This window comes from Radiomyces spectabilis (genome assembly GCF_025331425.1).
Source record: "Radiomyces spectabilis strain NRRL 2753 chromosome Unknown BYT42scaffold_11, whole genome shotgun sequence".
Taxonomy (NCBI): Eukaryota; Fungi; Mucoromycota; class Mucoromycetes; order Mucorales; family Radiomycetaceae; genus Radiomyces; species Radiomyces spectabilis.
In genome coordinates, this window is record NW_026251936.1 from 957,262 (window position 1) to 985,211 (window position 27,950).

At 44.2% G+C, this 27,950-nt stretch overlaps 13 protein-coding genes across 13 annotated transcripts; 5 read left to right on the forward strand and 8 right to left on the reverse strand.

Moving 5' to 3' along the window:
- Window positions 1-21: 21 nt before the first annotated feature.
- Window positions 22-1,477, reverse strand: BYT42DRAFT_581097 (uncharacterized protein). The gene is made up of 7 exons (XM_051569584.1): window positions 1,244-1,477; window positions 1,119-1,178; window positions 978-1,061; window positions 774-915; window positions 699-712; window positions 370-636; window positions 22-303 (listed from the first exon to the last, which is right to left on the reverse strand). The coding sequence occupies exons 1-7, from the start codon at window positions 1,284-1,286 to the stop codon at window positions 134-136; spliced, it is 780 nt and encodes a 259-aa protein (XP_051420681.1). The 5' UTR covers window positions 1,287-1,477; the 3' UTR covers window positions 22-133.
- A 550-nt stretch (window positions 1,478-2,027) lies between these two features.
- BYT42DRAFT_467920 (kinase-like domain-containing protein) lies at window positions 2,028-2,195 on the forward strand (the record flags this gene model as incomplete). The annotated part of the gene is made up of 1 exon (XM_051563532.1): window positions 2,028-2,195. A coding segment is annotated over one exon (168 nt), but the record flags the coding sequence as incomplete, so codon positions are not given.
- A 3,244-nt stretch (window positions 2,196-5,439) lies between these two features.
- On the reverse strand, window positions 5,440-6,313 carry BYT42DRAFT_77407 (uncharacterized protein). The gene has a single exon (XM_051572826.1). The coding sequence runs from the start codon at window positions 6,104-6,106 to the stop codon at window positions 5,621-5,623; it is 486 nt and encodes a 161-aa protein (XP_051420683.1). The 5' UTR covers window positions 6,107-6,313; the 3' UTR covers window positions 5,440-5,620.
- Window positions 6,122-6,483, reverse strand: BYT42DRAFT_616752 (uncharacterized protein; the record flags this gene model as incomplete). Its single annotated transcript, XM_051572109.1, has 2 exons — window positions 6,122-6,247; window positions 6,319-6,483. 2 exons carry the CDS (start codon window positions 6,481-6,483, stop codon window positions 6,122-6,124), a joined length of 291 nt encoding a protein of 96 aa, XP_051420684.1.
- An 870-nt stretch (window positions 6,484-7,353) lies between these two features.
- On the forward strand, window positions 7,354-8,166 carry BYT42DRAFT_77491 (uncharacterized protein). Its single transcript, XM_051572827.1, has one exon. The coding sequence runs from the start codon at window positions 7,500-7,502 to the stop codon at window positions 7,983-7,985; it is 486 nt and encodes a 161-aa protein (XP_051420685.1). The 5' UTR covers window positions 7,354-7,499; the 3' UTR covers window positions 7,986-8,166.
- Window positions 8,167-10,998: 2,832 nt separating this feature from the next.
- BYT42DRAFT_581110 (kinase-like domain-containing protein) lies at window positions 10,999-13,675 on the reverse strand. Its single transcript, XM_051569585.1, has 4 exons — window positions 13,284-13,675; window positions 12,175-13,215; window positions 11,679-11,925; window positions 10,999-11,613 (listed from the first exon to the last, which is right to left on the reverse strand). The coding sequence occupies exons 1-4, from the start codon at window positions 13,434-13,436 to the stop codon at window positions 11,177-11,179; spliced, it is 1,878 nt and encodes a 625-aa protein (XP_051420686.1). The 5' UTR covers window positions 13,437-13,675; the 3' UTR covers window positions 10,999-11,176.
- Window positions 13,676-14,541: 866 nt separating this feature from the next.
- BYT42DRAFT_581113 (uncharacterized protein) lies at window positions 14,542-16,326 on the forward strand. The gene is made up of 2 exons (XM_051569586.1): window positions 14,542-15,100; window positions 15,177-16,326. Exons 1-2 carry the CDS (start codon window positions 14,686-14,688, stop codon window positions 16,277-16,279), a joined length of 1,518 nt encoding a protein of 505 aa, XP_051420687.1. The 5' UTR covers window positions 14,542-14,685; the 3' UTR covers window positions 16,280-16,326.
- A 1,323-nt stretch (window positions 16,327-17,649) lies between these two features.
- BYT42DRAFT_501308 (uncharacterized protein) lies at window positions 17,650-18,299 on the forward strand (the record flags this gene model as incomplete). Its single annotated transcript, XM_051564760.1, has 2 exons — window positions 17,650-17,887; window positions 17,977-18,299. The coding sequence occupies 2 exons, from the start codon at window positions 17,650-17,652 to the stop codon at window positions 18,297-18,299; spliced, it is 561 nt and encodes a 186-aa protein (XP_051420688.1).
- A 903-nt stretch (window positions 18,300-19,202) lies between these two features.
- BYT42DRAFT_581121 (uncharacterized protein) lies at window positions 19,203-20,610 on the reverse strand. Its single transcript, XM_051569587.1, has 5 exons — window positions 20,234-20,610; window positions 19,909-20,166; window positions 19,726-19,838; window positions 19,564-19,660; window positions 19,203-19,501 (listed from the first exon to the last, which is right to left on the reverse strand). The coding sequence occupies exons 1-5, from the start codon at window positions 20,559-20,561 to the stop codon at window positions 19,341-19,343; spliced, it is 957 nt and encodes a 318-aa protein (XP_051420689.1). The 5' UTR covers window positions 20,562-20,610; the 3' UTR covers window positions 19,203-19,340.
- A 147-nt stretch (window positions 20,611-20,757) lies between these two features.
- On the reverse strand, window positions 20,758-22,336 carry BYT42DRAFT_581122 (Threonyl/alanyl tRNA synthetase). The gene is made up of 4 exons (XM_051569588.1): window positions 22,173-22,336; window positions 21,943-22,105; window positions 21,802-21,885; window positions 20,758-21,734 (listed from the first exon to the last, which is right to left on the reverse strand). Exons 1-4 carry the CDS (start codon window positions 22,312-22,314, stop codon window positions 20,870-20,872), a joined length of 1,254 nt encoding a protein of 417 aa, XP_051420690.1. The 5' UTR covers window positions 22,315-22,336; the 3' UTR covers window positions 20,758-20,869.
- Window positions 22,337-22,753: 417 nt separating this feature from the next.
- BYT42DRAFT_581123 (NADH-ubiquinone oxidoreductase complex I, 21 kDa subunit-domain-containing protein) lies at window positions 22,754-23,913 on the reverse strand. The gene is made up of 4 exons (XM_051569589.1): window positions 23,550-23,913; window positions 23,379-23,486; window positions 23,121-23,285; window positions 22,754-23,052 (listed from the first exon to the last, which is right to left on the reverse strand). Exons 1-4 carry the CDS (start codon window positions 23,692-23,694, stop codon window positions 22,976-22,978), a joined length of 495 nt encoding a protein of 164 aa, XP_051420691.1. The 5' UTR covers window positions 23,695-23,913; the 3' UTR covers window positions 22,754-22,975.
- Window positions 23,914-24,871: 958 nt separating this feature from the next.
- On the forward strand, window positions 24,872-25,504 carry BYT42DRAFT_483941 (thaumatin; the record flags this gene model as incomplete). Its single annotated transcript, XM_051563725.1, has 1 exon — window positions 24,872-25,504. A coding segment is annotated over one exon (633 nt), but the record flags the coding sequence as incomplete, so codon positions are not given.
- Window positions 25,505-26,347: 843 nt separating this feature from the next.
- BYT42DRAFT_622841 (uncharacterized protein) lies at window positions 26,348-27,116 on the reverse strand (the record flags this gene model as incomplete). Its single annotated transcript, XM_051572383.1, has 1 exon — window positions 26,348-27,116. A coding segment is annotated over one exon (279 nt), but the record flags the coding sequence as incomplete, so codon positions are not given.
- Between the last annotated feature and the right edge of the window lie 834 nt (window positions 27,117-27,950).

A 27,950-nucleotide genomic window follows, 5' to 3' on the forward strand; every position in this document is an offset into this window, starting at 1 on the left:
ATCTTTAGAGAAAATCTGAAAACGACTATATTTTTTTGTGCAGTTTACTATATTATGTACAATACGAGACTTTACGTTCTTGATCTGCGGGTATTTTCGAATTACAAAGTCATACGATCCCAGTCAAAATTCACTAATAAGGATCACGTTCCTCGGCGCGTTTGATTGTATCGTATAATACGGCAGCTTCTTCTGGAGGTGCTACTTCACCTTTGAGAATCTGCTCCGCTTTGATAGCTCGACCATAAAATTTCGTGTTGGATTTGGACAGTTCAACAAGTGCGGTTCCTTCAATGCTCATTCCTACGTATTGGTCCCCGATAAGTGACTTTTCCTTTTATCTATCTCTGATCCAATCCACAAGCTTACCTGCAAACAGACCCTTGGAACGACTGTATGAGAACATGGGAGCGACTTTGCCGGCTTTGATGTCACCAGCAATAGAAGCCTCACCGCCGGCGCCGATCGGTCCAGCGCTCACGCTTAGGTTGCCACCCAAGGTGACATTACCTCCTTTGCTGAAAGCTTTAACGGCTTCGTCGCTGTTGAGGATCAGAACGAAATCGGTAATGTCCGCTCCCACTTGCGCTCCAAATCCGATGCCTCCGGTGGCAATTGCTGTGGGTGCACTCCATCCTGTAAGGCGCATGTGAATATCACTGTTCCCTTTTCCTCTTTCCCTATCTCGTCCCACTTACGTCCATCAGGTAATCTATCGCAAACAATGTATCTTAGCAAAAGCATCGGATAAAAGGGTTTGTATGCATCTTTACCTTGCCACGACAATGCCACTACCTGCACGTCCGCTCCACAAGAATCCGGCTTTCACCACGGTGAAAATAGCTAGTCCTTTGGCGTTTTTGATGACAGAAACTGGAATAATCGTATCGAAGCCATTTTCAATTTCTTCTTTCTCTGTGAATGACGAATTCAAGTGTTAACCGACTGACACATATCGAATAAAACGCCCGACTTACTGATAAACTCGCCCAAGATTCCAGCAGCCTTGTGGCACTCATCGGACAAGGTGCCCAGAACTGGACTATTGATCTTGCCAGCGCCTGCGACTTTAGGTTTAGTACGAGTGTTTCTCAGGCTGAAATAGAGGTGCTTCTTACCGCTTTTCTGTGTAAAGTCATTGATAGAACGACCCGCTTGTTGTCCAAAAGAGGTTGCACCTAGTAGAGGCGAAAACTCGTTAGTTCTCAGTAAAACAAGCAAAGTCTTTGTCGAAGCAACTTACCTTGTGCTGCTTTGGCTGCTTGTTCTTTAAATTGATTAAACATAATGTAAAAGTTGAGAATGAGAGTTTGGTAAATGTTGAAACTTGCAATCCCCGGTTGATGAAACTCTTTATATTAAGCTCCTCGGTGCCAAGGTGACACAATTCTGTTTTTTCCGCAAACGGTCAGAGCATAGGCCTATGACGTAGTGTGCGCTTGTTAGTCTTGGCATGGCGGCAAAGAAAGGCTAAAACAGATTCCGTGACACGAACCAGGAAATAATTGTTGGAAAAAAGCGGTGATTAAATGCATGGGCTTTTCAGGATGCACGGCCGCTTTCTGTCCTGCTGAAGGTTTCTTTGGAGAGAGTTGGTGAGGAGATAGTTGGTGATCCGGCGACATTTACATCAACACACCACTCGTCAAAGGCATCCAGTATCGTGAGCATGGTCGGGAGTCGTGTGATCAATGCAGGCAGTTCTTTGAGGCTGCGCGGGATACTTAGCTCGCCTATTTTCAGCATGGTATATATAGTGGGGGCAGGCTGCAGAAGGATGTAGAATGGACAGAGAAGCCGATGACCTGTATGGCCAAGATCCTGTGCGAACGTTGTGTTTCGGTAGCATTTCTGCAAAAGATTTCTATGCGATACAGATCCATACAGATGTAATAAATGTTGTATCAATTGATCGGCTGCTTCCCGTATCCATGGTTCGAAACGGGCTGGAGGCCACAATATCGCTTGATGGCGAAGTCTGGTCTTGTGTAGATATTCTTATTCACATGGAAAATGACCAACCACATCTCAAAGTGACCGATTTTGGATTGGCGCGGGTAGTCGATCCGGCATCGCCCATGTTACAAACGCGATGCGGTAGTGAAGAATATGCCGCACCGGAAATTGTGCAAAATCTGGGGTACGATGGCCGTTTAACGGATACATGGGCGTTGGGGATTATACTGTATGCTTTGCTGGTTGGGTATTTACCTTTTCGGTATAATCCCAATCGAGGCGAGCGCGTGTCGCAGTTGTTTTATCGCATTGTGAGAGCGGACGTGAAATGGCCATCTGAGTGGACCAAGAATCCTTCCTTGGCGCCAAGCGAACAAGCTAGACATGTTGTCGAGCAATTACTTATACCGAAGCCCCAAAAGCGACTTCGCATTGACGACATCGAAGCTCAGCCTTGGTGTAGTCAATCTTAAATAACCATGTCATGACTTCTTATTCTTCATTCTTTTTCTAGTAATGGCAATTTACCAAAAAATACTCATAGTTAACAGCTTATCTTCTTTTGTACATTTTTGTTTTTTTCTGTCCAGTAATAAAACTAAGGCCTATACGTGCCCCCGAGATTGCCTCTTGGTCGGCATCGAATCATAAAATGCATCAGTTCCATCCACCACGCATGAAAATCGGGAAATCGGAAGTCTAACCCAGTTTCATCGCTTTTTAATTAGGCGAACGTCTTGGCCAAGAATAACCGTTGGCCACAGATCTTTTTTTTTCTTCTTCTTAGCGTGTTGCAGCCATTCAAAATGGATGTGCAATTTTTATGGAAATGACCAAGGACAGTTTGTTGGTTAGAACGGAATGTGGCCTATGGATTTTGTTGTTGACTCCCTATGTTATGAGTGACAGAAAGTTTAGCAGAAAGCTTTGCAGATCTTGATGCTTTTCGTAGCCTTGCTTATAATTTCATTACACAACCTACTTATAACCACTGCTCGATTTTGGCACCATTTCGGAAAGCATGAAAAAGGGATGCCGAAATCAAAGTTGGTTTGGCAAACAACATATCACAATAGTGATAATTGAAAATTCTGGGAAGGGTTTTTAAAATCGAGCGGCAACATTTGCTTTGTTAAGATCCATTTGGATCAAACGCACAAACGGCAGCATTTTGTTCGATCACACGCGGCCCAACCTGTTATCGTGCAGAGAAGCGGAGAAGGGGAATTCAATTTTCAAGTGGAGATGGCACCGGTCCTGCAGATCAAATTAGTTTATGCGAAAATATCGCAGATCGAGTTGAGAAACCAAGCTACAGGTGCTGTCACTGTGCTGATACGTGTGTCAATTGCTTAAATATCTACGGTATAAGAGCTTCATTGACATAATTCAGAATATTTCTTTTTGCGGACATTGTTCCCATGTGCTCACATCGGCCTTCATCAGTTGCGCTTTCTTTGTTCTGTCGCCATTGCAACATGGTTTACTGAGACTGACACCCTGGACTCGTGGAGTAATACGTGAGCGTTTATTTTCATACCAATATTAAATACATGGTTTCAAAATACAAAACTGATACAAAGGGGCAGGGCAAAGGTAGGGAAACTTTCTATCTTACAACAAGATAAAAGAGAGTGCGCAAAGTCTGAAGCACGTCGCGTCAGCAATCAACCTTAGATTATAATGCACGTTGTAAAGTAATTGTAGTGGACATTTGTTGCTGATGGCAGCATGAATGAGGTGGCGCAGTCCTTCTTTGCATCGCTTACGCGAAAGAAAAGAAAAGGCGGCGGAGTATGCGAGTTTTGTTGCGGGAATTGAGCCAATGAGGTGTTTTCGCAGTCCAAACAGGGTCACAATCGAAGCTTATCGAGCCAATGAGGTGTCTTCGCAGCCAAAAACAGGGTCACAATCGAAGCTCCGCAATTTTTTGACAAAGATATAAAAGAAGGGCGTTTTTACCCATCGTTTGAATTTTTTTTTCTTTAAATCGTCTCGTTCGGAACGATCAGACATAGTCTGGTTGCGAAGACGTCTGGTTTTTGACCGTATTCAGATCTGAGGCTTGGAAAATCGCAAAACCATCCTCGAGGCAGCTGCCAATGAAGGGGTTGTTTTCGTTTCGCGGCTCCGGCTGCTTTTCTTTTTAATTGCCCAAAAAACGTAAATGAAAAAATAAAAATAAAAAGGCTTTGCCTTTACTATTCTTTTCTCAACCTTTTATTGGTTGAATAAATATAAAATGTAGGCTGCTGTCCTGTGGACGACTATACCACTCCATATAAAAAATAAATGAAAAACGCTTTGGTTCCTTCAGATTATGGTCATTTTCACTTTTGATGCCCAAGCGATTTCAAAAATGGTCTGTTACGTCAAAAAGTTGAGCCTGCCAAACAAAAATAGGCGACCACAAAGATACATGAAGACAAAATCACTAGCTTAGCTTAGAAGACATAGAATATGATCGTTAATCGGTCCCTCTGTTCAATAAAGAGTTCCAAAGATCCCTCTTCGTTTTCGGAGTCATGGTCCACGTTCATTTCGTTCTGGTTTTCAGCGTTGCTGGATGAGGTATCCGGCTCGCTGAAAAAATTAGTGGCGTTGGTGGGGACAGTCGACTTGGCGGGATTACGGCGTTCATCAAAATACTTCGTTACTCTGGCGGGATCAAGACGGAGTGAGGAAGTAGTGTTTCCGAAAAAGGCGGCAATGCTATTGCCGAGCATAGGAGGAAGGCGAGTGCAACCCAAAAACTGCCATATTCATATGTTCTGCCTGTCGCAGCTCGCATCCGCTTGTTTCAATTAACGTCAAAGTAGCCTATAGCTTTTAGTTCCACTGAGGGAGGCCACTCGTGGCATCAAAATCGTCAAGATTGTGAACCTGCAAAGGCGACGAGCAATGAGGTACTGTGTCAGCGACCTGAGATCAATAAAGCTACCTGGGTGTTTATTTTTATAGGTGTGTTTTGCTAAAACTGTAAAATGCATAAAGATAAGGAAGTAGGAGGAGGGAGTTCAGGCTCAGGAAGGGAAAGTGATGTCCCTTTTAGGAGCTTCGATCAGCCATGACTTGTTCCAAACTTTGCAACATGGCGGTGGGTACTTCCAGCATGGAGGCCACATAGGACACGTCGCGTTGCAATTCGTGATGAGATTCGCGATAGCACAGGGCGAACACGGCGACAAACGCGGCAGGAGTCACAGTGAAAGCATGGCTTACTACTCTTCGCGGTTGGAAAGAACCCTTTAGAACTTGCAACTGAGCCTAAAATTGATGAGCCTTAATGATCGTTTATATTTCCCGTTCTGCCAGACGTTTATGATAAATACCTCAGTAAATAAGGTATAACGCCAATCCTTCCGAAATGAACGTGAACCTTATTCTCCGTTTTTTATTTAAAAAACATATGAATGTGGATGATGAAAGTCCCGCTGCCATTCTGAGATGCGCTGCGCAATGTACCGGATAAGCGAATTCCTAGACAGAGGCAGCCATTTTGCTTGCAGCTTTTTGTTGCCTTCCTCACCTCACAATAAACTTGACATCCTCCACAGTATACGACCATACAGCGACCAAAGGATCACGAGCAGCAGTAGCATAGCAAGCTTGACAACGTGTGTTATTGTTCTGGAAAAAAGCGGTGATTAAATGCATGGGCTTTTCAGGATGCACGGCCGCTTTCTGTCCTGCTGAAGGTTTCTTTGGAGAGGGTTGGCGAGGAGATAGTTGGTGATCCGGCGACATTAACATCAACACACCACTCGTCAAAGGCATCCAGTATCGTGAGCATGGTCGGGAGTCGTGTGATCAATGCAGGCAGTTCTTTGAGGCTGCGCGGGATACTTAGATCGCCTATTTTCAGCATGGTATATATAGTGGGGGCAGGCTGCAGAAGGATGTAGAAATGGACAGAGAAGCCGATGACCTGTATCGCCAAGATCCTGTGCGAGCGTTGTGTTTCGGTAGCATTTCTGCAAAAGATTCCTATACGATACAGATCCATACAGATGTAATAAATGTTGTATCGTTGATCGGCTGCCTTTGCTTCCCCGTATCCATGGTTCGAAACGGGCTGGAGGCCACAATATCGCTTGATGGCGAAGTCTGGTCGACCTTGGTGAAGGTCACTATCTTGAAGGGCTTTCATTGTGGTACAGCTCGTTCACCGATAGGTAATACCGCTGTCGGGATCATCGAAAAGGCCGTGCAAGAGGGGATCTGCAAAGTTTGTGGACGTTTCGATTTCATGCAAATCTTCCGTCCAAAGGACTGATGGGAGATTTTCTGCCTATTAGGCAACGTAAAATTAGTAAATGCAACAACCGAAAAAATGTTGGTGGGTATGCTCGGGCCAGCCACCAACTCATCCAGCATATTCAGCATAGCCAAATGGTTATGCTGGCCAAAATCACCACCAGCGAATTCAGCATAGCCAAATGGGTAGGCTGGCCAATCACCACCCATCAATTCCAGCATACCCATTTGGCTATGCTGGCCAATCACCACCCAGCAATATTTCAGCATAGCCAAATGGGTATGCTGGCCAATCACCACCCATCATATTCAACATAGCCAAATGGGTATGCTGACCAATCAGCATCCAGAAAATTCAGCATACCCCTGCAATTCTCATGCCTACCCGACAATGGTGATTGGTCAGCATGACCATTTGGCAATGCTGAATTCGCTGGTGGTGATTTTGGCCAGCATAACCATTTGGCTATCTGAATATATGCTGGGTGAGTTGGTGGCTGGCCCGAGCATACCCACCTAATACGCTGGCGTATGGGCTGGCTACCTGGTAAACCACGCCCTTGCAATTGTATGCAAGACCATACTTCTCGTCGCCACCTTGTTTCTGTCACGCGATCCCCCCTCAACTATGGGAGTCACTTCCCTCTTACTCACCCACCTCCCATCCTATTGATGCCGCTCTATCCTCCCTACCAACTTCGGTGACCGCTCCTTGTCCTTCTTTCTGGTCAGACCTCATCACACTCCTTTGGCATATTGAAACCTTGTGTAATCCCGATGGGGATTACACAAAACCTGACGATCCTGTTGCCTACTGGCATGAACATTCCCCTTCTCCTCGTGAATGATAGTGACACTGCTTCTGGTTCGCTCCCTCACACTGCCACGACTTTGAGCGCAGCTGCTGAGTGGAACTTCCAGACAGCTAACTGTTTATTAGCGTTTGCTTCCCTTTCTTTTTTTCCTTTTTGTCCCTTTTGGTCTCCTGGGGCTTTTTAGTTTTCTCTGGCCACTGTTTCCGGAGTACGCCATAACGGTAAATATCGACATCGTCGTCTCCATAATAACAATATAATCTTTGAACCGAGCATACCCACCAACATTTTTTCGGTTGTTGCATTTACTAATTTTACGTTGCCAAATAGGCAGAAAATCTCCCATCAGTCCTTTGGACGGAAGATTTGCATGAAATCGAAACGTCCACAAACTTTGCAGATCCCCTCTTGCACGGCCTTTTCGATGATCCCGACAGCGGTATTACCTATCGGTGAACGAGCTGTACCACAATGAAAGCCCTTCAAGATAGTGACCTTCACCAAGGTCGACCAGACTTCGCCATCAAGCGATATTGTGGCCTCCAGCCCGTTTCGAACCATGGATACGGGGAAGCAAAGGCAGCCGATCAACGATACAACATTTATTACATCTGTATGGATCTGTATCGTATAGGAATCTTTTGCAGAAATGCTACCGAAACACAACGCTCGCACAGGATCTTGGCGATACAGGTCATCGGCTTCTCTGTCCATTTCTACATCCTTCTGCAGCCTGCCCCCACTATATATACCATGCTGAAAATAGGCGATCTAAGTATCCCGCGCAGCCTCAAAGAACTGCCTGCATTGATCACACGACTCCCGACCATGCTCACGATACTGGATGCCTTTGACGAGTGGTGTGTTGATGTTAATGTCGCCGGATCACCAACTATCTCCTCGCCAACCCTCTCCAAAGAAACCTTCAGCAGGACAGAAAGCGGCCGTGCATCCTGAAAAGCCCATGCATTTAATCACCGCTTTTTTCCAGAACAATAACACACGTTGTCAAGCTTGCTATGCTACTGCTGCTCGTGATCCTTTGGTCGCTGTATGGTCGTATACTGTGGAGGATGTCAAGTTTATTGTGAGGTGAGGAAGGCAACAAAAAGCTGCAAGCAAAATGGCTGCCTCTGTCTAGGAATTCGCTTATCCGGTACATTGCGCAGCGCATCTCAGAATGGCAGCGGGACTTTCATCATCCACATTCATATGTTTTTTAAATAAAAAACGGAGAATAAGGTTCACGTTCATTTCGGAAGGATTGGCGTTATACCTTATTTACTGAGGTATTTATCATAAACGTCTGGCAGAACGGGAAATATAAACGATCATTAAGGCTCATCAATTTTAGGCTCAGTTGCAAGTTCTAAAGGGTTCTTTCCAACCGCGAAGAGTAGTAAGCCATGCTTTCACTGTGACTCCTGCCGCGTTTGTCGCCGTGTTCGCCCTGTGCTATCGCGAATCTCATCACGAATTGCAACGCGACGTGTCCTATGTGGCCTCCATGCTGGAAGTACCCACCGCCATGTTGCAAAGTTTGGAACAAGTCATGGCTGATCGAAGCTCCTAAAAGGGACATCACTTTCCCTTCCTGAGCCTGAACTCCCTCCTCCTACTTCCTTATCTTTATGCATTTTACAGTTTTAGCAAAACACACCTATAAAAATAAACACCCAGGTAGCTTTATTGATCTCAGGTCGCTGACACAGTACCTCATTGCTCGTCGCCTTTGCAGGTTCACAATCTTGACGATTTTGATGCCACGAGTGGCCTCCCTCAGTGGAACTAAAAGCTATAGGCTACTTTGACGTTAATTGAAACAAGCGGATGCGAGCTGCGACAGGCAGAACATATGAATATGGCAGTTTTTGGGTTGCACTCGCCTTCCTCCTATGCTCGGCAATAGCATTGCCGCCTTTTTCGGAAACACTACTTCCTCACTCCGTCTTGATCCCGCCAGAGTAACGAAGTATTTTGATGAACGCCGTAATCCCGCCAAGTCGACTGTCCCCACCAACGCCACTAATTTTTTCAGCGAGCCGGATACCTCATCCAGCAACGCTGAAAACCAGAACGAAATGAACGTGGACCATGACTCCGAAAACGAAGAGGGATCTTTGGAACTCTTTATTGAACAGAGGGACCGATTAACGATCATATTCTATGTCTTCTAAGCTAAGCTAGTGATTTTGTCTTCATGTATCTTTGTGGTCGCCTATTTTTGTTTGGCAGGCTCAACTTTTTGACGTAACAGACCATTTTTGAAATCGCTTGGGCATCAAAAGTGAAAATGACCATAATCTGAAGGAACCAAAGCGTTTTTCATTTATTTTTTATATGGAGTGGTATAGTCGTCCACAGGACAGCAGCCTACATTTTATATTTATTCAACCAATAAAAGGTTGAGAAAAGAATAGTAAAGGCAAAGCCTTTTTATTTTTATTTTTTCATTTACGTTTTTTGGGCAATTAAAAAGAAAAGCAGCCGGAGCCGCGAAACGAAAACAACCCCTTCATTGGCAGCTGCCTCGAGGATGGTTTTGCGATTTTCCAAGCCTCAGATCTGAATACGGTCAAAAACCAGACGTCTTCGCAACCAGACTATGTCTGATCGTTCCGAACGAGACGATTTAAAGAAAAAAAAATTCAAACGATGGGTAAAAACGCCCTTCTTTTATATCTTTGTCAAAAAATTGCGGAGCTTCGATTGTGACCCTGTTTTTGGCTGCGAAGACACCTCATTGGCTCGATAAGCTTCGATTGTGACCCTGTTTGGACTGCGAAAACACCTCATTGGCTCAATTCCCGCAACAAAACTCGCATACTCCGCCGCCTTTTCTTTTCTTTCGCGTAAGCGATGCAAAGAAGGACTGCGCCACCTCATTCATGCTGCCATCAGCAACAAATGTCCACTACAATTACTTTACAACGTGCATTATAATCTAAGGTTGATTGCTGACGCGACGTGCTTCAGACTTTGCGCACTCTCTTTTATCTTGTTGTAAGATAGAAAGTTTCCCTACCTTTGCCCTGCCCCTTTGTATCAGTTTTGTATTTTGAAACCATGTATTTAATATTGGTATGAAAATAAACGCTCACGTATTACTCCACGAGTCCAGGGTGTCAGTCTCAGTAAACCATGTTGCAATGGCGACAGAACAAAGAAAGCGCAACTGATGAAGGCCGATGTGAGCACATGGGAACAATGTCCGCAAAAAGAAATATTCTGAATTATGTCAATGAAGCTCTTATACCGTAGATATTTAAGCAATTGACACACGTATCAGCACAGTGACAGCACCTGTAGCTTGGTTTCTCAACTCGATCTGCGATATTTTCGCATAAACTAATTTGATCTGCAGGACCGGTGCCATCTCCACTTGAAAATTGAATTCCCCTTCTCCGCTTCTCTGCACGATAACAGGTTGGGCCGCGTGTGATCGAACAAAATGCTGCCGTTTGTGCGTTTGATCCAAATGGATCTTAACAAAGCAAATGTTGCCGCTCGATTTTAAAAACCCTTCCCAGAATTTTCAATTATCACTATTGTGATATGTTGTTTGCCAAACCAACTTTGATTTCGGCATCCCTTTTTCATGCTTTCCGAAATGGTGCCAAAATCGAGCAGTGGTTATAAGTAGGTTGTGTAATGAAATTATAAGCAAGGCTACGAAAAGCATCAAGATCTGCAAAGCTTTCTGCTAAACTTTCTGTCACTCATAACATAGGGAGTCAACAACAAAATCCATAGGCCACATTCCGTTCTAACCAACAAACTGTCCTTGGTCATTTCCATAAAAATTGCACATCCATTTTGAATGGCTGCAACACGCTAAGAAGAAGAAAAAAAAAGATCTGTGGCCAACGGTTATTCTTGGCCAAGACGTTCGCCTAATTAAAAAGCGATGAAACTGGGTTAGACTTCCGATTTCCCGATTTTCATGCGTGGTGGATGGAACTGATGCATTTTATGATTCGATGCCGACCAAGAGGCAATCTCGGGGGCACGTATAGGCCTTAGTTTTATTACTGGACAGAAAAAAACAAAAATGTACAAAAGAAGATAAGCTGTTAACTATGAGTATTTTTTGGTAAATTGCCATTACTAGAAAAAGAATGAAGAATAAGAAGTCATGACATGGTTATTTAAGATTGACTACACCAAGGCTGAGCTTCGATGTCGTCAATGCGAAGTCGCTTTTGGGGCTTCGGTATAAGTAATTGCTCGACAACATGTCTAGCTTGTTCGCTTGGCGCCAAGGAAGGATTCTTGGTCCACTCAGATGGCCATTTCACGTCCGCTCTCACAATGCGATAAAACAACTGCGACACGCGCTCGCCTCGATTGGGATTATACCGAAAAGGTAAATACCCAACCAGCAAAGCATACAGTATAATCCCCAACGCCCATGTATCCGTTAAACGGCCATCGTACCCCAGATTTTGCACAATTTCCGGTGCGGCATATTCTTCACTACCGCATCGCGTTTGTAACATGGGCGATGCCGGATCGACTACCCGCGCCAATCCAAAATCGGTCACTTTGAGATGTGGTTGGTCATTTTCCATGTGAATAAGAATATCTACACAAGAAGAGCGGTGAATTTTACACATTTTTTTCTGTGGTAAACAAAGGTGGTTTACCCACTTTCAAGTTTCAGGTCCCGATGAACAATGTTGTGACGATGCATCCATTGTACCACTTTCACCAGTTGCAGAAATATGCGCTTCACCAATGTTTCATCCACTTTGCGATGGGTCTTGTGCAAATCATGATGCATGTTTTGGACGAAATCGAACAATTCGCCCCCTTTTGCATACTCCAATACAATACACAACATATGTTCTGTCTCCATCGTCGCTTCGAGCCGAACAATGTTGGGATGATCAATGAACTGATGCAACGTCGATTATCCGAGGAAGAAATATCGATCGAACGAACGATGGATAAAAAGTAATTCGGACCGGACAGAAAAAAAAAGAGGTCAATGGCAGTTAAAAGAAAAAAAAGCAAGATACGCGGGTGGTCAATATCACTGAAGAAAATTGTCATACAAGCCGTTTCTTTTTTTTTTTTTTGCCCCTCCCTTTTTACATGGTCCCATCAAAAAAAAAAAAAAAAAGGAGAGTGAGGGTGTATATACCTTTAATACACCAATTTCTCGTTCGATACTGGATTGAACGCGTGGGTGACGTAGAATGCGACCTTTGTGGATGGTTTTGATAGCGTACTTGCCGCCTTCTTGGATGTGTTCGGCAAGATACACTTTGGAAAAAGCGCCTACGCCCAGTAGTCGTTGAATGTGAAAGGAGCCAATTTGTTTGCCAATCAGATCTTCTTCATTGTAACGAAGTGGGGAGGAGGACCGGAAATTGTGTTCCCGTACCATCGGTATATCGAAGGCGTGTTTCCGATGATCATATGTTGGGTCATCCTCATCCCCCAACATCGGAACTTCGGAAAGAGACGGAATTTTGTTCGTTTTGTGAGGATAAAATGAGGGTGAAATAGCAAGGATGGGTATACTACTGGAAGGAGTCGGTGAAGGTTCATGTTCATCCGGCGTCACTGGGAAAGGAGGGGAGGACAATGAAGCGGTGGTGTTCCCTTTTGGAAAAATGTAGTAAGGTGTGGAAATGGAATGAGTGGACGTGGACGCCCCAGCAGGACAGGGACTGGGTAGTGGCATAATCTCATCGTCTGTATAGGAGCGCGTGTGACGACCCACAGCCGTGGAGGATATTTCGTCGTATGAGGATGGTTCAACTGGGTTGGTCATGGTAGGAGAACGAGCGGTCGCATTCAGATAATTGGGAATCGGTGAAGGAGCAGGTCCATCCGCGGTGGTTTTACCAAGCAGGGTCAAGTTTCGTATACGACTGGCATAGGTTTGCCGAGTGTCTTCCTCTCTTTCAGGACGGTCTTTCTTTGTTCTGGATTGACTGCGTGACAAGAGCGAGGGTGGTCGTGGGGTAGGGATGGTAGACGCGTGGAAAAAGGCATCATTCTTTGTTAGAGGTGATAATGGTGCATCGGTCTCTGATCGTTTATTGGTCGAACCGAGGTTGGTAATAATCCCTAGACCGATGGATGCTTGTCGGCGGTGGCCCATCGATTTAGGTTTGTTCAGAGGTGATTTTCCTTCCATCACTTTCGATTCGCTACTGGTTTCCTTGGACGGTTCCTAAAACCAAAGTCATCAAAATGTTGATCATATTGCACCGTCTTCTTTTCACCTTTGTTCATTTGTACCTGGTCAACAGAATCCTCACGAACAAGATCTTCTCTTGATTTCGGTATATTGGTACTTGCTGGACTGTGTAGGGTTGATGTCGGATCAGCAGTATCCACGCATGGATCAGTACGGCCAATGTCGTCTTGAGACGGCTTGTGTACTAAGTCCATTCTTGTAACAAGTTATTTTTTTTCGCACACACGCACACACACACACACACACACACACACAGGGAACGGAGAATAAAAAGAGGTAAAAAAAGAAAAAAAAAGGTCGGTGGAAGAAGTACCAGTAAGAAAAAAGAAAAAAAGGGAAAAAAGAGCAAACGAAAACCAGTTCTTTGTCGGTTGTAAAGAGGTCAAAGTAAGCAATTTTTTTTTTTTTGGTCAAGTTTTTGGGTGCCTCATCGTCCAAGTTGTGACTGAAAAAATAGGCTCTTTGGGTTTTCCTTTTGAATGCAGAAATTCCCCACACTCCATCTTGCACAGTCCCCTTGGATAAAAAATTCCGATTTTTTAAAAAAGCATCATTTATGAATTTCCTTATGCGACAGTAACTCTATGTTGCAAAGTTTTCAACCATGTCGACTATTAAGAACTTTATCGTACTGCATCGCATACTATAAACAGTCAAAATAACAACAGGAAACCACACCTGTACGAGTCATTACCGTAATGAGGGTCATTTCTCTTTGATTTCTACATTATCCGAATTCGGGATAAAGAATCGACCCTTTTTTTCTGATGCCGAGTTATTATTGTGGTGACCCACTCTTTGCGTGAACTTCCTACGTGTCGCTATGTCTACATTCCTGCATCTGTGTGTCAAGGCGACAGATAGTTTCAGTCTATGACAGGAAACCACACCTGCATAGTTAGACAGACATAACCCGATCGATCTTCCAACGTACCTGACACCTCTTTTATACGATTGTTTCATGCCATGGTACCGCAGTCTATAAATAATATGGCACAACGCGATGAGAGAAGAGGCATGGCATCTTTATCATAAATCGTTGGACAATCGAGAAGATGTCTTCGTGTATGAGGAACAGTTTCGGGCAATAACTCCCTTCCCTTTAGTCGTCGCTGCCATTTGGGTAGCTTGAAATCACTTTTCACCAGACACTTCATTATTAAACCCATTTATTTATATAGGACGACGTTCTCCTCTTTGTATGTATTTTTCTTTTCAACAACTAAAAGGAGGACCTGTGACAGCTCTTTTCCCTTTTGTTTCCTTCAAACGCAACTCACAAAGAAGATGAGGAAGTGCCCTCTTTTTTAACCCCGACTTCCGCCGTTACTCATTTGGCGTCAGAAGCCAATCACGAGTTGGCTATCTTGCATCAATCTTTTTTCGCCATCTTTTTTTATATATTGACACCGTTGCTGTCCATTTGTCTCGGTTCACAACATCATGGACAACGATACCACGGCAATAGAAGCCTACACTTCACCCCCTCGAAAGTCTCGAGACACACCATCACTAGCATCATCCGAGTCGCCCACGACGCCAAACTATAGAGCCTGGTTGATGTGGTGGAACACGGATGAATGGTGGCCTTGCTGGATCGGTCTCTTGTTCTTTGGTTGCATTACCACCGCGGTTAGTCACGGCGTACCACAACCAGAATTTCTGCCTTGGAAAGTCAATCCTTTTTCAACTTTTGCCACACCAGGCAACTATGGCATTATCGTTCTTTTCTTTGCTGTGGGACTGTTGCTATGGCTGGCCTTGGCCGCCGTACGTACCCCAGCCTGGCGAATCTTTCCCCTCGGCTATGCCATCCTCTTCTTCGTCGCTTTGGTCAGCAAAATATTGGCAGCAAATGGTAAGAATTTTTTTACCGTGCTTTTGTCAAGAAAAACAGGGACAATTCATGCTATTTCTTTTTTCATTTGGTTAAGTGACACTTCACAAGGCAAGCATTGGGGATTCCATTTGGGCCATTATTTTTGGATGCACGCTTCGCAACCTTATTTCGCTGAGAAACCAAAATGCACCCATGCCGTCGTTCTTAAAAGTCGCGCAGCAGACCGAATTTTATATTGCCACGAGTCTTGTCTTGTTATGCATTGACATCCACGTACTGCGACCGCTGGCTCCGCGAGCTTTGTTTATTAGCTGGATTGATACCCCTTCCCTGTTTATGATTGTCGCTCTGTTTGGCTGGCGCTTCTTACGCATTGACAGACAAACCGCCATCATCATGTCCGGTGCCACATTTATTTGCGGCTCTTCCGCTGCCATCGCATTGGGTGCCAGTATGGGCGTACCCCATAAAACGGAAATGCCTATTGCGATCATCTCCATATTCACCATTCCAAGTATTATCGCGCTACCGTACGTGGCCAAACGATTGGGTTTGTCCGCCACGGTCAGCGGAGCCTGGTTCGGAGGCTGTGTGGATTCCACCGGAGCAGTGATTGCCTCGGCGAGTATCTACGGCGATAAAGACGCCGTCAATACTTCGGCTGTGGTAAAGATGATGCAGAATGTACTCATAGGACCGTTGTCCGTGGCCATGGCCTGGGCATGGTCACGATATGAACTTCAAGCCGCTTACAAAAAGGAAGAAGAATTACTACGACATGCAGGCCATGTTGAAGACGCAGAAACAGGCAGCACCGACGTCCCAATGACAGACATCGATCACAGTCGCAAATCTCGGTCACGCCAGCCATCCTCGGCACGGCGAGAAACGGCTTTAGAACTACTGTGGAAACGCTTCCCCAAGTTTGTTCTAGGCTTTCTCATCACAGCCGTACTGTTCAATACCGTCATTGCCAGCGATGCTCAGAAGAGAATCGATGTGAACAATTTCTGCTTCTACGTGTCTGAATGGTTTTCGACGCTTTCTTTTGTGAGCATCGGCCTGGGACTTCATCTTAATGAGATGAAGCGCAATATTCGGAGTCTGGGTAAACTATGCAGCCTTTATGTGATTGCCCAACTTGTTGATATCGCCATCACCGGCGTCCTGGCCTGGACCGCCTTTGAATTTATGTAAATACAATCAATTTAAATAATAAACATAGGAAAACCCCCAGATTATCATCATCTTTTGCTTGAGTGTCATTCGCACCCGACAGTGTGTTGCAGAAATCTTGGTTTTTTTTTTTTTGGTGGCATGGTCATGCATAAACTTTTCTTGAGATGCATGTCACTGTCCAATCCGCTGACCTGTTTTCCTGTTTCTGATATCATTGTTTCATTGCTTCCGTGTCAAATCATTTTGGCCACTGGACTTTTCCTGTCTGTTGTGTCAAGATAACCAGAAAATGACTGGAACTCACGGCTCATCTGATAGTGACCCAAAAGGCAAGAACGCGGAGATTTCCTAAAGCGGAGATCGTTGTAAGCGAACTGAACGATGGCCTCTTTCCCCATTGTTTCACGACATTCATGGTCGCCATCTCAAGGAGAGGAGAAATCATTATCACCGATAATAAGGGTTAAATCAAAGCGGATATCGTGTGGAAAGAAAAAACTACGTTTTGCCGTTTTAGGCAATGATATGGGATCATTATTTTTTTTTGGGATTGGGTTGGCTCATTTTGAAGTTATTTTTTTTTATATGTTTGTTTCCTTTTTTACTTTGACCTTTCTTTAGCTCTTTTTTTTTCCACCTTCATGTCTTTGCATGTCCATGACATGAACGATTATGATCAAGGAAATGCAATGTCGACGCCATTACCTGTTATGACGGAACGTCCAACCAGTCGACATAACGTAGCTCCGCCGTCGTCGCGAACGGTACGGTCCAACTGGCTTCGTTTCCTAAGAGACTCTTGGCAACGGATATCTCGTAGTAGCAAAGTTCTTCTTATCATCTCCAGTTCGCTTGTTTTTATCCAAGTAAAGTTTCGCATAAAAAAAACAAAAGAAGGAAAAAACGGGTGTATAGAGTGTATATTCCTTTTGATATACAATTTATACAAATATGTATTTGGGTTGGCGAAAGGAGTTCACCTTTTTTTATAATGGATGTTTGGTAGCTTGTAACAACGGTAGTTGTGTTGATCGTAGGGCAACATGAACAATGCGACAAACCGCTCAGTCTGTATTTGATCGTTTACGCTGTACGACTCGTAGTCGCTTTCCCCTTCTTATTCTACCAGCAGCTTCGCCCTTCACGACGACGACGTCCAGATCCAGCTCCTTCGTCCTCATCTTCTTCCCCTTCCACAGAAAATCCACTCACCTGGTCACAAGGTTCAACCAATGTATCGGTACAAGATCGTAACTTGTCCTCCAACGCCTCAGCCGCCTCCGATACTTTACCCACCTCCACACCTGCATCACCTTCCAACCCACCTCAGCAAAATCTTTCATTAACTGGATGGGCCCCTCGGTAACGCTCTCTCAATGTTTGAACCCATGTTAGCTTATCATTTGCTGAATGAAGGAATTTATAGCGGTAAATCGTTTTTGGATCTGTTCGCGATACTGTGGTTTATCATTGGAAACTACTTTCTGTTTACGTCCGAAACTTGTCCACGTGATGCTCCAATGTTATTCTATACGACTCTTGTTTGGACATCCATGAGCTATCTGCTCATCTTCATCCCTCTTCTTCTTTGCGCCGCTGTGATTTTCTGCTTGCCTTGCGTTCTCGGTAAGTCATATTCACAGGACGAATGAACAAACGTCGTGAAACCATGGATTCTGATAAATTGTATGCGTCATTGTTGTTCCAATCTGTAGTGGCCATGCGTGCGATGCATATTGATGTCGCCACGGGAATGGTGGGAGCTACCAAAGACGAGATCGATAAAGTGCCTGTTTATCGCTACAAGTCCGCTGCATCCTCCGATACGCCTCCGGATCCAGCTGTGGCAGAGACCATGACGAAAAAAAAGACGGGGTTGATGCACCGATTTTTGCAACGACACCAGTTCAAGAATGACCAGGAATCGCAACGACAGCAATCCTTCGAGGAACTAACGGGTATACCGGCTGATGATGCTGTTTGTTCAATCTGTTTGTCGGAGTATGAAAACGGCCATCTCGTGTGTAAATTATGGTAAGCTGATCTGCATTTTGGCAAGTGTAAGGCAATTCCAGGTCTCTTACTCAAGTCTCAATCAATACAGGTGCGGGCATCATTTTCACAAAGATTGTGTGCAAGAATGGCTCGCTCTTAATTATAAATGTCCTCTTTGTAAACGTGATTTTCGCGGTAAACATCATGCAGAGACCGCCGATGAAGATTAATCGGTTGTCCACACTCCATGAATGCCGTTTTTTTTTTACCACTCATATCATTCATCTGCAAAAAAAAAAGTAATTATTCTAGAGCAATTTCTGCGATGACATCTTCATCCTAGTCGCTTACCTTGTCGTCAATAACTGTGCACCGATCCAATATTGCATGTGCTGATATATATTGCGCATATGAGAGTGAAGGATTTTTGAGTACAAGTGGGAGAGCCTCCTTGAAATGCACTCTGACCAAAAGATGGCCGTCCAATTAAAATTCAACACAGTAACTGCTATGTACGCTTGACATGGTTTTATTTTCATATTACGACCTATATATCCTAAAGACGATCAAATATGTGCTGAGGCAGTACTTGAAGCGGGTTTCAGTAACGCTGGCATTAGAGATGAAGCTGCGGTGGCCCATAGGTACTGTTGAACGATGGATCAACAAGCTGAGGCAGTGATGTTGGCTTGGAAAAGAAACGTTCTTAGGGAAATAAGAAGAGGACGAGCCATCTGCAAGAAAATTGCCCAATGTGTTCTTATCAAAGTGTCCAAAGTCACCGTCAGAAGAATTCTGCATCGCCCTGGTGTAAAAAGCCCGCTTTCTTGAAGCATGCTTGGATCAAGAAAGGGAAGCAGCTTGCCAAAAACTCACGGCTTTTTGGTACGTCGGATCATGGACAAACCAAGTATCCTTTGTAACTGAAAAAAAAAACCAGGCAAATAAGGGTGAGAAAAACTCACAATGTCGACATTTCTCATGAATACTGTTTTCGTGGTCGACTGATAGGATCTATTGTATATTGGATAGAGGGACAAGTATAATATTAAATTACTCGATGGAAAGCTAGACTCAAGTGTGTCTATCGATTTTGGTGCTCGGACACATATTGCCGAATCCATGTAGAGCTGATTTTCAAGACATTCATGTCATCACCTTCTACGGCCGCATTATCAGACGATATAACATCGATCACACGAAGATCAAGCGGTTGGAACTCCTTTTTCTGCCTTTCTTCGTTCACTGTCGATAAATGTGTGAATACTTAATGCCTAGGATTTATAATAAGGTACATTCGTGCTTACCCGCATGACCGCCTTTGATTGTTTCTTGCGAGCAGACCAAGCCATCGATGGACGCATCGGTTACGGTAGGACCAAACGGATCAGAAATTGGTACCACCTAACGAATCAAAAATTGCGTGAGCCCATTATTCATGCAATCCCATCATCGTCGGTTCAACGCACATCATACACCAGGTTACTGCGCACACTTTGAAGATACTGATGAACGGCTTTAATTCGTTCATCAATTGGCGCAATAAGCTCTCGGTATTTTTTGCTTTTCAACATGGAATCATCTATGCATCGACTCATTCAATTAAAAAATAAAAACTTGACTCAAAAAGGTTTCAAGATATAAACTTTTACCTGTGACGCCGATAACAACACGCTTATCAGCTAATAATGCGGTCATGGTTAGCAAAATCTTATGGCCGGCGTGAATGTGATCAAAAGTGCCTCCGGCTGCAACATGATGAAAATTCTTCGGAGGGTGCGGTTCATCCTGAGGTGGATGATGATGGGTATCTGTTGTGGCAGAGGCTTCTAAGTCTAGGGATACAATGGACAATTCGGCAAGCCCAGCGCGGACCCGTTCCTCGTTCCAGGCATCTACATGCGGTTTATCTGAACAGTCCAACTTTGTTAGTATCGTTGTGTCAGGATGAAGAATTCACTTTGTAACAAGATTCACCTGTTGAGATTACATAAGCGGTGGTGAAGGAACCGATACTGAGAGGATATCCGCATACATCTTCAAAAACAACATTAGCGTTGAACAGCGGGCGGTCGGCCGAAAATGATGCTTTTAGCTGCGCGACGTAGATGCTGCCCAGTGTAGATTGCAAGGCGTGCCAAATGGAGTCAATGTTGGTGGTGGATTGAATCATGGGACACTGCACCGCAATAACCAGCTCTGTATCTAGGGACCGTTGCACGACATTGGCAATATACTTGCGTTGTGCGTTTGTTAGAGGCCCAAGCGAAGGCAAAAATAGATGACAGAGATGCTTATTTGACATGAGGGAAGGGAGGAGTAGAAGCGGGCAAAGTTGGTCGCCCGTCACACACGCTCTCTAACACACACACACACACCTGCGGTTTGCTGCTACATGTGCCACCACGAACTGAGTCGCAAAATCATCCAATAAAATTTGGTCCTTGGTTTTGTTGTCCTTTGTGCAAAATAACTTGACCATTCGACGCAACAGGAAACAACTCATGTTTGCAAACGCCTTCAATTCGGAGAAACATTGCACAATCACAATAAAGAGTGCCCCGAGTGAAGAACAGTATCCGATTTCTTTTATTATTGATCTATTGTTTGGGTCTAAATAAATAAAGCATTCAATGCTTCTTCCAATTTCTCGATGCCTTGCCAGGACTTGGCTTTGCCTTGCCAACGACCTTTGCCACCGCCCTTAACACCTTCGATCGTCTGGGTGACGGTCTTACTCGCCTTTTGCACCACATCGTCGTTGCCACCCACCACAATGATGGGACCGCCAACCTGTTTTTCGCCCGCAGCGAGAATCACCACTTTGTCCTGACCGTCCAACGTCTTTTTGTTTTTCAACAAAGTGGCAATCATCGACACATACTCCATATCGGCATCATCACGGTAACTCACCGCAAACGGTTGAGTAGCCAGTGTCGTTTCCAGTTCAGTTACGGTATGTTCGGCCAAATCCGCCAAAAGACGTTTGGCTTGTTTCATGTGTTGTCGGCTCTGCTGCTGAATCTTGGTGACACTATCGACAAAAGATTCTAGAGGACAGGACAACAAACTCGTCAACTGACGCTCAACTTTGTAATTTGCATTCAATGTGTCTAATACGCGCTGACCGAATAGGAAGAACACCCGAGTGTTTCCACCTCGCACCTTTTCCGTGTTCAGGATCTTCAGACACTGCAAGTGACCAAGGTGGCGAACATGGGTGCCACAGCATGGATTTTTGTCAAAGTCTTGAATTTCAATAGTTCGAATCAATCCACCCCCGATGTAATCGGCTGGCAAACTGTCGGGACGCTCGCCATCATCGGCGTTCACTTGAACGTGACGAATGACTGGAATTTCTTGCAAAATAAGATCGTTCACCCTGCGCTCGACTTGATCGAGAATTTCCTGGCTCGGTGGTTTCTGGCCACCCTTGGCGGTTCCCAATTCCACATAGCTACGCTTTTCACCGAGGTTCCTGTTGCAGATCAAAAATCAGTATCTTAACCATCAATGGCGCAGCAACCCCCCGGCTCGATGCATACCAGCCCACAGTTTCCAAGTTGTATGGTTCTTGTTCCAGCACTGCACTTAATAAATGCTGACCACTGTGTTGCTGTACATGATCCCTGCATCGAAAATGTTATTAGACGGGTTTGTATAGACCGAGTTTAAGGCTAACATACCAGCGGCGTTGCCAGTCAAGTTTGACAGTGACTTCCTTGCTGACCTGAATCGGTTGTTTAGTGAAGTGAACATGTTGCAGCTGTCTGCGTTGAACATCGACAACGGGAACATCATCGATGAAACCCGTATCGGAAGGTTGACCGCCTCCCTCTGGGAATAAGACTATGGGCGAAATTATTAAAAGAAGAAAGGTAGGCCACCTTGGGTCATTGCTCGGGAAAACCCTTACTGGTATCATGAAGCTTGACTTCGTACAGCCCCTTTTTATTCGGCTTTTCAGAACAGTCAACGCATCGGGTGGTAAATTCGCGACAGTAAGTATCGCGTTGGCAGTGCAAATCGCCAACAGGAATCTGCTCGACGGAGGTCATTGAAGGCAAAAAAAAAAAAAAAGGAACCGCGGAAAATGAAAGAAAACCAAGGCAGCGAGTCCAAAAAAAAAGCCCTGTTAAACTCAGATACCTTTACTTAGATGCTCCCACAGATCTTGAATGTAGGTCTTCTTATTTTGATCGACCGATCTCAAAAACTCACTTTGACATTTTTCCGTGTCAATCCTTTGTTGCCAAGAAAAAAAAAAAAAAAAAAAAAAAGGTTCCTATTGGATATGTATTATGATAATCCATTATTGTAAGAGGATAAAACATATCAATTATGAACTAATGAAAAACCACTCCTTCAAAGTTTTTTCATACATCACAAATGACGAAAGGGACAATAGATATTCCAGAAATTTCTTGGCTCTGCGACAATGGGCATCAAAACATGATGAATTAAAATCTGAAAGCGCAGATCTCGCGATAATCATTCGTTTCCATGATCTTACTCAAACAACACGAATCGGCAAAGCTCCCCGCTTTACTTGTCACGGTACCACCTATCTGTTTGCCGACCCTTTTATTCATCTCACACTCAATCAAAACCATTTGGCCAGTTTGTTGAAGCACGGACGGGCAATAAAAAAAACCAGTTTGTTTCTATGTCACAAAATTGTATAATTTTTTACCAGTTTTATTATGCAGTGTTTCGCGTTTAAGACGACTCTGAGTATTTGGAGGTATCAACACCATGGTTGTTATGGTTGGCAAAGTTGAACCAAGGAATGGCAGCTGCGAAAATAGGAAAATGTATTTAGCCATAAACTCTGTGACAAACGCGACGTGTGCATTAAGCTTACCAAACTTCAATTGCGCGAATCGAGAGTTTCTGGCCGAGTCGTTCAAAGTGTGTTCAGGCATCAAGCTGTCGCCGTATAAAGATTTGCCCTCCTTGAGGCGTTGGCTCATCTCAGCCTTATCCTTCTCAACTTCTGCGGCATTTTCTTCCCAACCGTAGAAACGGACTATCATTATGCAACACACACTAATTAGCTTTTTTGTTCTTCAACTGCTTACACTTGTGAATTATTTTTTTCCGTGGTTTTGATGATACTTACAGCTGCTTCGTTGATAGGCATACAAGAAACCACCAAAAGCGGTGACAGCAGTGGCAATTCGAAGAGGAATACGCAAATGACGACCGCCAGCAACAGGATTCATTTTTTCTACAAGCCATTGGGATCAGTTTTCGCCGATTATTGACAGAAACCATTAAACAAATAGCCTACCCATGCCGAGCAAAATGGCGGGACCAGCGGCAGTCAGACCGGCCCATGTGGCGTAATCGGAAGTTCTAAAGTAGCGAACGACGCGACCAAAGTGAGGATCGGTATCGATGACAGGGTAGGGGGTGTTGAATTCTTTAACGGGCATTGCTGTTGGAAGGTATGACGGGTCAACAATAAGTCAGACAGTGAATGGAGTAGGTACACGAATGTCGTCACAATAGGTCGAAGTGTGTGTAATGGTGATTAGTCGATGCAACGTCAATGGCAAGGCGATACAAAGTAATAGAAGTAAAATACAAGAAAAACCCAAACAGTAAGTCCAATACGTTTTCAATGATGAATGATAAATATGCACTTACGAGTCTAGTTTAAAGAGCCAAGTTTGGGCTGCCTTTCTTTTTTGTTTTTTCATCCTGGCCGCTCCAGCCAGATTTTGGGCGTGACGTCGTTTATCCCTCTCGAAATTTCGAGCTCAGCCACCCTCATTTGCGTTCAAAAGAAAAAAAAATTGCAAGAATCATTTCAGGAATTCCAGGTGATTGTCCCAACATAACAAAGCTCAAAACCCAAAGACCATAATCCAAATCATTTAATCATCCATGGTATCAATGTCATTAACGTAAAGATTTCGGGTGTCTCTTTAAATTCATATTATTGCTCCTATTTCTTTAAGATTCAAAATATCGCTCATGCATATGAAAAAAAAGAGACCTTTTTTTTAAACAAAACGGATCAAGAATAAGAGTAACATGTTGTGATGTTTTCAATAATATCATGTTATTGCTAAAGATGCCCATGAATAGAGCTCTGTCTCAGGTCTTGGAACGATTGAGCGGAAAGCGTGAGCGGTGTATATTCTGTATATGGGTGGCCCTGGATTGGTTACGGTTTCATAGGTGATTTTTCTTTCTTTTTGAAGTATGCCAAGAAAAAAGAAATAAGACCCACTTGTCCCGCTTTTTTCCATTGCAGATCATCAGATCCATACTTCTTTTCGATAGGGCGAAAAAGAAGCTCGTCCCGGGGTCCGGTCTTTCTTTGATGTTAGACCGATCCAATGGTGGGGAAACCCTTGTCTCAGATTCATCTTTCTTTTGACAGGACACATGCTTATTGGTTTAAACTTTGTAACACGATTAATCAAGGGCTTCAAGACATAGATGGATCTGAGACATGGCAAATACATCTATAAAAGGGACGACGATCTTTTACCGGTGAAGCTAATCTTTTCTTACTTTATTTCTTATCTATACTTGACAATGCGATTGTCCAATATTATTACCAACGTTGCCCTGACTCTTGCTGCGACCACTGGTTTGGTTGCCTCGGCACCCATGTCCAATGGTGTGCCTTATATTGTTGTGCAGAACGACTGCGACCATTCGATCATTGCTGGCGAATCAGAGAATGGCCATTGGTATGGTACCTCTGCCAACGTAGCGCCTCACAGTTCGCATACCTTTACTTTGAAACCGCACTGGAAAGGCCGTATCTGGGGTCGTGAGGTCTGTGATGACGACTGCACTTATGCCGGTATCGGGTCTCCTGCATCTTTGGCCGAATTCTTGTTCAAGGATGGCGAAGGCAAAGACTTTTACGACATTTCTCTTGTCGACGGTTACAACTTGCCTCTGAAGATCGATCCTATCCAACCTCGCAACCCGGCTGAAGGCGATTTCTATCGATGTGGCAGTCCCAGTTGTATGGGTGTTCCTGACTGCCCTAAGGAACTTCAGATTATCAAGGACGGTAAGGTGCTCGGCTGCAAGAGCGCCTGTAGCCAATTTGGCGGTGATGAACACTGTTGCTTGGGTGAATTTGGTGAAGGCATTTGCGCTCCTTCTTCCTATTCCAAGATCTTCAAGTCTGCCTGTCCTCATGCTTACAGTTTTGCCTATGACGATGCCACCAGTATGTTCATGTGTCAAGCTTCTGGTTACAAGGTCACTTTCTGCCCCAAGTAGTCATAGAAACCATCAAAACTATTTCTTTTTATACCTTTTTATCTCTCTATAATGCTTTCATCATCCAATGCTGGTTCATTAACGGATCACTTGAAAAGAATAAAAATACATCTTCTTGTCTCCTATATGTTTAATATGGTCCAATGTTATATGCTTATAGCCTCTTTGAAAAGTAAAGCCAGGCAATGTAGAATCACAACAAGAGTACTGTAAATCTTCATCTTCTACGCAATACAGTATCCTCAGCGCACCAAGGACGATCAAAGTCCGGCCATTGTACTTTTGTTCTCTCAATGCTGATCCATTTCCATTCTCGCATAAACAAAGATTAATAAATATATCCAGTCGCCACTCGATTTAAAAATCAGCCCGGGAGCCATGAAAAATGATTCCTAAGTCGAATTATTTTTAAATCGAGTTAATAACTCATATGCACCAGACAATGAATAACAAATTTGGGAATTCCAAAAAGTGATTCTTAAATGAGTATTCCTTAATCGAGTGACGACTGTCTGCGCAAAAATATTATTCTCATTCATCGATTCGCATAATAGAATTCATTGTTCAAGTCAGGGATCTTCTTCATTGGAACAATTATCCTCCAGACTCACATGATCCCTGGATTTTTTTTCCTTTTTCTCCTTTGCGCGCCAAAACAACAAAGCGGTCAGTCCGTTCCCCTTTTGTAAGCATTTAGAAGGTTTGAGATTGCAGCTGCATAAAGGAGAGTGAGTATCAAACGACAATGTAATGACCTACCTAATACAGCAAGAGGGAGGTGCAGATCCCATGATTCATTTTCTTTTTGTGCCAGGGAGAAGACTGTTCCTTTTTTTTTTTTTTTAGTAGGGGACCAGCGGTCCAAATTTTTATTTGAAACAAACATCTGGTGAGCGGCTCGCCCAAGATCAGCGATGAAGCGGGGTAGAAAACTAAATTATATACACATATTCAGAGAATGTTCTCAAGCGACCAAAAGATGTATAGCGCAGCAGATGTTTTCATAGTGGAAAGGCACCGCATCGAAAATAAACTTCCAGTGAGCCGACCAAGATCTTGCAAAAGACAGGCAACGATCAATAGGAAGGAACGGAGGAAGGGTTATAGGAAAATGATAATTTGTAAATAGCATGTTCGGTGTCGGGGAATGAGGAATGACGGGGGTGGTCATAAAAAGGACAGATCAAAAGACAACCACATTGACTATTTCCTAGGACACGAGCAACAAATTGCGATAAACGGGAAAAACCCATGACATAAATTTCCATGGTATATCCTTTCACCAATATTCCATAAACACATGGATCGTCCAGGCCTTCAGCAATTAGTGCGTTGAACATCGCCTGCATTTCAATGCCCAATTTGACCGTGGCAGAGACGGCCCCGAGTTATGCTTTCCCTCTGGCTTCACCTCGCACACAACGAGGTCGGATCGTGTGAACCATGGACGGACGAACGCCATCCAATCCGGCTTGATAAGATCGACAACTCCTCTTGAGGATCCCAATGCTCCGTTCGACCATTCCTGCTTGAAAATGGGATCAGTAGCAAAGACGTTGGAGAGTAACGCGTCGAGATGTGTGTGAATAAATATATCTTCAACGGCACAGGTAGGTTCGGTCGACGGGTAAAGTGGAAGATGCGGAAACCAGTCAAATATTACGGTGGCAGCGAGATAGTCATATCATCGTCCATGGTCAGAGATTTATTGAGGATGTTCGTGCAGGCTTTCTTCTTCTAAAAAGAACGACATGTTTTTATCGACGACAGATCCATGGCCCACGTCGCGATCTCAGGCGTGATCTCTGGAATGCAGGTCGTCAAGAGAGGGTATAGATCATTCATTATTGCCTGGTGTGTGGCGGCGTCAGCCACCAGGTGCAGGAGGAGCTCTTTTCCAACGAGAAGCAAAAGATGAAATGTAGGGTCAAGATGCGCAAATCCGAAAGATCGTCAACCGATCCACCCTTCATCGACTCAGCACCCCAGTTACGTCCGTATCGCCGACTGCCCATGGATTCACAATGCCCGTTGATATCACAGTCCCATGTTCTTGAGAGTGCAGATAAATCGACGCGTAGTGCGATGATCGTCGCTGAGGAAAGACGTTTCGTTTTCATCGAGCTCATTACTGTGATCATGGTCACTGTTGTAGCGGTGATCAAAGAGCGCGTCTAAGTTCATCTGCTGCGGAACGGGTCACATGGCACATTGAATAGGGCTGAACATCCCCTGACACCTTCAAAAGGGAATGAGCAGCCGTTATGACACCCATGAATAACCATCAGTCGGACCTCGTAATAAAATAACGGGACTCAGGATTCGCACTTCGACGCCGAAAAAGAAGGAAAAGACAAATTCATCGATGTCTTGTCACCCAAGCATGCCAACGTCGCGAGATAAATACCAACGTATTCAGGCACCAAAATACGAAAAT